We start from the raw sequence: 4,370 nt of genomic DNA, 5'->3' as shown, positions 1-4,370 counted from the left end.
TGGCTATTTCAAGAAGCGCAGCATTTTATACATTTCGTCTGTATCCAGCCCACTGTGTGAATTGTTCAATTTTAGTGAATATAAAAATTCCATCCAAGGGCTTTCTTAGTTCCACTGCCAAAAGCAGTTCCCCAATCCTACTTCCCATCAGATGTCAAGTTCTTCCATCGTGAGTCCTAGGTTCCTCAGGGTTTCCAAGAGCCTAAACCCTGCAGTGGGAGTGGGGTGGGTAGGTGGAGGCAGCCACCAGCTCCTGACTGGCTCTCGGCTCAGAGTGGAGTCCGTGGTGGAGATCACTATTTCCAAGTTCACTGGTGACGGGGCAAGGGTGGCAGATGCTCAGTGGTTTGGTTTACAAATGTTAATGTTCACAAATCTGAATTCCTGTTTGGGACCAAGCCCTTCTTGGTCATCCTTTGTCCCAGTCTTCTGGAATGTCCCGTTTCATTTATTCATCTCCTTTCTACCAAAGGGAAGTTCACAGAGAAAACTCAAGCCCCAGAGGTGATTTGGTCTGGAGCACCTGGAGCTCCCTCAACCCCACGTGGCTACCATTCCATCTGCGTCAGGCATCATAATCTGGCCAGGACACCCAAGCTGCCTCCTCCCCAGCCGGCATGCCAGGCAGGTCACTCTTGTTGGGTCCTGGGTCAGCCTCCAGGGGCCTGAGTCAGAACCCAGCAGAGAGTTCATGCTCCCCGGTGGAGGGGGACGTGGAGCTGACCCTCTCTAGCCTCTTCGTGGAGAGGAAGGGGAGCCATTTAGCCAGGCGAACGGCAAACAGCTGATGGAACAACTGCCGTAGATACTTGCGGAACCTTTCACTGACAAAGACGTAGATCACGGGGTTGATGCAACAGTGGGTGTAGGCGATCACCTCCGTCACTTGTATGGCCAGGTCCAGCTGTTTGCTCTGCTCACACTCATGGGTGAACAGGGAGTTTTGGAAAGCAGAAACAAACACAGTCAGATTGTACGGGGTCCAAAAGAGAAAGAAGATGATCATGATGACAAAAATCAGACGCACAGCTTTGGACTTCTTCTCATTTGGTCGTCTGAGCAGAATCTTTATAATCCCTGTGTAGCAGACGACCATGACCAACAGAGGCAACACCAGCCCCACGATGTTCAGTTTCAGAGCCTGGAACTGCTTCCACGTCCTTAGGCTTTCATCAGGAAAATCAAGACTGCAGGTGTAGTGAGTGGACGTCTCCTGGGTCTTGGAAAAGTACAAGCCCGGGACAGAAGCCAAGACGGCCAGGACCCAGATGACAATGCTGGTGATGATACCAAAGGTGACGGTCCGAGCCCGCAGGGCAAACACAGCATGGACAATGGCCAGGTACCTGTCGATGGTCAGCAGGATGATGAAGAAGATCTCGCTGTACAAGCCCATGAAATAAAGCCCAGAGAGCAACTTACACATGTGATTACCAAAAACCCAGTCATCCTTCAGCTTGTAGTCAATCCAGAAGGGCAGCGTGAAGAGGAAGATCAGGTCAGACATGGCCAGGTTGAGGAGGTAGATGCTCGTCATGCTTTTGAGCCTCTTGTATTGCATGAGGACCAGGACCACTAGGATGTTGCCTATCAGGCCAAAGACAAATACCACCGAGTACACGGGGGGCAGCAGCTGGGCCCCAAAGGCCCTCTCCTGTACCTTCTGGCACGGGGTTGCGGCTCCATAGTCGGCTCCTGTGGTCATGTCATAGTTCTTTGGGGCGGTGGAAGTTTCCATCCTGGCTTCTCCCACAGGTCAAGGGAAATGGTTTCCGTGTTTACTTTGCTATTACAGGCAGTGGGTTCTGGGTAACAAGAACAAGGCAGTGATTATATGTCTTTAACCACTTGACAACTGTTTACCGAGTGCCTACTGTGTACCATGCCCTGCTGAGCAAGGGAGACCCAGGTCCTCTCTGCCCTCATGCAACTGGTCGTCTAACACATTAATAAACAAGGCGTATACACATCACTCATTGCTTTGGCAATGAGCGTTGTGAAGGAAAAGTCCGGTGGATGGAGAGCGCAGACAAAGGGAGGCCTCACCACAGTATTCATGACCAGTGCTTCCCCAGTGCTTCCGATGAACTGGGCCCTGGACTTAGTGTTAAACAACCTTTGAGGGGGTACCATTATCACTCCCCATTTTAGAGGTGATGACACACAAACTGGGAGTAGTTAGGACACAAAGGTAGTGAGAACAAGAGCTGGAGCTCAAACACAGGTGTGTACCTCTCAGGCCCATTCCTGAAACCACCTGGCTCTCCTGCCCCCAATCACAAGCATTGACTCTGTACCATGGTGTCCCCAGAGGGATGCTGGGAAGGAAAATAGTCAAGACTGAAAGTCAAAAACTTACAAACGGATCTTTATGGCTTTTGGGGCTAAAAAGATTCTCAGTCAGGGGTGACACAGTGCCCTGGGGGCACATGAAAATGTGTTTTTTTTTTTTTGGTCGTCACAAAGACTGGCGGACACTACTGTCATTTGGAAGGCAGGTCCTGTAATGTAAAAATTACCCTACACCAAACACCAATAGTGCAGCCATAGTGAAGTCCTAGAAGGTCAACCCATCTCTCAGCAGATGAGGACACTGAGGACACCAGAGTGGGCCCAGCCTGGCCCACGTCACACGGTCTTCTGAGGTTACCCAGGTAACACTGTAACCTCCTGTGATAGCCGTGAGGAGGATTCAAGGAAAGCACAGCTAGGCAGAATGGGGTCACATGGTATGGAGAAGACGGGGCTTTGGGGGAAGAAAGGCTCAGAACAGCCTCAAGCCAGGAAGTGTCACACAGTGACCAGACAGAGGCTGGAATTCTCCTAAAATAAGTTTTTGGATATTTTTAACCAGGGTTGCCTCAAAACAAACAAACAAAAAAACCACTAGATAGCGTGCCTTTGTAGAACTTCCCCAGACCCTATTTTTAGCACTCCTTTCCAATCACTTATTGAAGACGCCTCCACAAAGGGAGCACAGGCTTTGGTGTAACCTACAGGCTCTGTGACCTCGGATAAGTTAACCTACCTCTCTGAGCCTCCGTTCCTCATCTGTAACGTGGGAAAGTAAGCCTTACCGTGCAGGGCTACTCTAAGGCAAAGTCTGAGCCATCCCCTGGCAATTATCGTGCCCTCAGTAAATATTAGGGGACCTCCTTCCCTGCAGGGGTCCCGTTCTGAGGCCCAGCACCATCAGGAATGTCCCAGGCTTCAATCCTATTCTGGCCAATGTACCCCACTCCCTACCAGGTCTCTCTAGTTAATCTGGAAGATGAATCCTGCTTGACAGTGATGAACACTGACAGTCCCTTCCATCTGTGCTACACTTTGAAATTTCCAAAATGTGGCCATCAATCTAAATTGATTTGACCTAAACACCAATCAGTAAAGTGAGTGGAACCAACATCATAATTCCCATCTTGAAGCTGGAGTCTCCAGTGCTCTTCCCTCTACAGTGCTTAATGAATGTTTCCTGCTCACAAAATTCACATTTCTGCGGTGGCATTCGGAGATTAAGGCACATGGGGCTGGGGGGTGGGGGGTGGGTTGCTGGGCACCCTGGCTGGGGGACTGTCATTTCCCATCAAATCCATCCCTATGGCTCACTCCACCATCTCCGAACTTGCATATCCCGGTCAAGCCTCTTTCTGGAGAAGCCTAAGCTGCCAGTCACTAAACAAGCTGTATTGGCAATTTCTGATTTTTGCTGCCACTGCCAGTGCTGACAGCTCCGCTTGGCAGTCAGCACTTGTGGGTGAGCGGCCAGGTTTACCGTGTTAGCAGCAGGCAGCACGGTGAGCAAGGGGTGCAAGGCTGAGCCCGTGAGCCCAGTTTCTGGGGAATTTTGGCAAAGGTGAAGGCAAACTGAGTCAGCATTGTCAGGTGCCATTTGAACAGAGAGTCACCTTCATACCACTCCCCACCTCCAACTCCATTCACTATTTCCCCAACTTGTCAGGCAGCAGGCAACAGCTCCAGAGTATGTTGCTCCTAAAGGGAGATGGGCTGCGGTGAGGCCTTGGAGGAGAGACCAAAGGAGCATGTTGCCATGCCATGTGCCAGCCCTGCTACAGTCTGCTACAAAAGTCTGCCCCAGGTCACCGCACTAGTGCTCAGCGGCAGCCCTGGAGCCTGGAACTTTCCAGTGCCAGCATCCTTTAACCTCGGAGTTGGGGAAGTCTCTGAACAGACAAAGGGCAGTCTGTGATGGTAGAAGATACCCTGGCCTCGTGGCGTGCAGGAGGTGCCTTACACTAATCCATAAGAGCCAGCAGTGTGTATTCAGCATGTTGGTAGCTTGGAGTCAACCAGAATAGGAATATTTACACATGGAAATCAGGAAACACTAGATATCAGGGCACTTTTTCAGG

At 50.7% G+C, this 4,370-nt stretch overlaps 1 protein-coding gene across 1 annotated transcript; it reads right to left on the bottom strand.

Moving 5' to 3' along the window:
- Positions 1–543: 543 nt before the first annotated feature.
- On the bottom strand, positions 544–1,738 carry CCR1 (C-C motif chemokine receptor 1; the record flags this gene model as incomplete). Its single annotated transcript, XM_082847544.1, has 1 exon — positions 544–1,738. One exon carries the CDS (start codon positions 1,736–1,738, stop codon positions 671–673), a length of 1,068 nt encoding a protein of 355 aa, XP_082703670.1. The 3' UTR covers positions 544–670.
- Positions 1,739–4,370: the final 2,632 nt, after the last annotated feature.

The sequence above is a fragment of the Leucopleurus acutus genome (genome assembly GCF_964270905.1).
Source record: "Leucopleurus acutus genome assembly, chromosome: 10".
NCBI lineage: Eukaryota > Metazoa > Chordata > Mammalia > Artiodactyla > Delphinidae > Leucopleurus > Leucopleurus acutus.
This window is presented reverse-complemented; position numbering and strand designations above follow the sequence as displayed.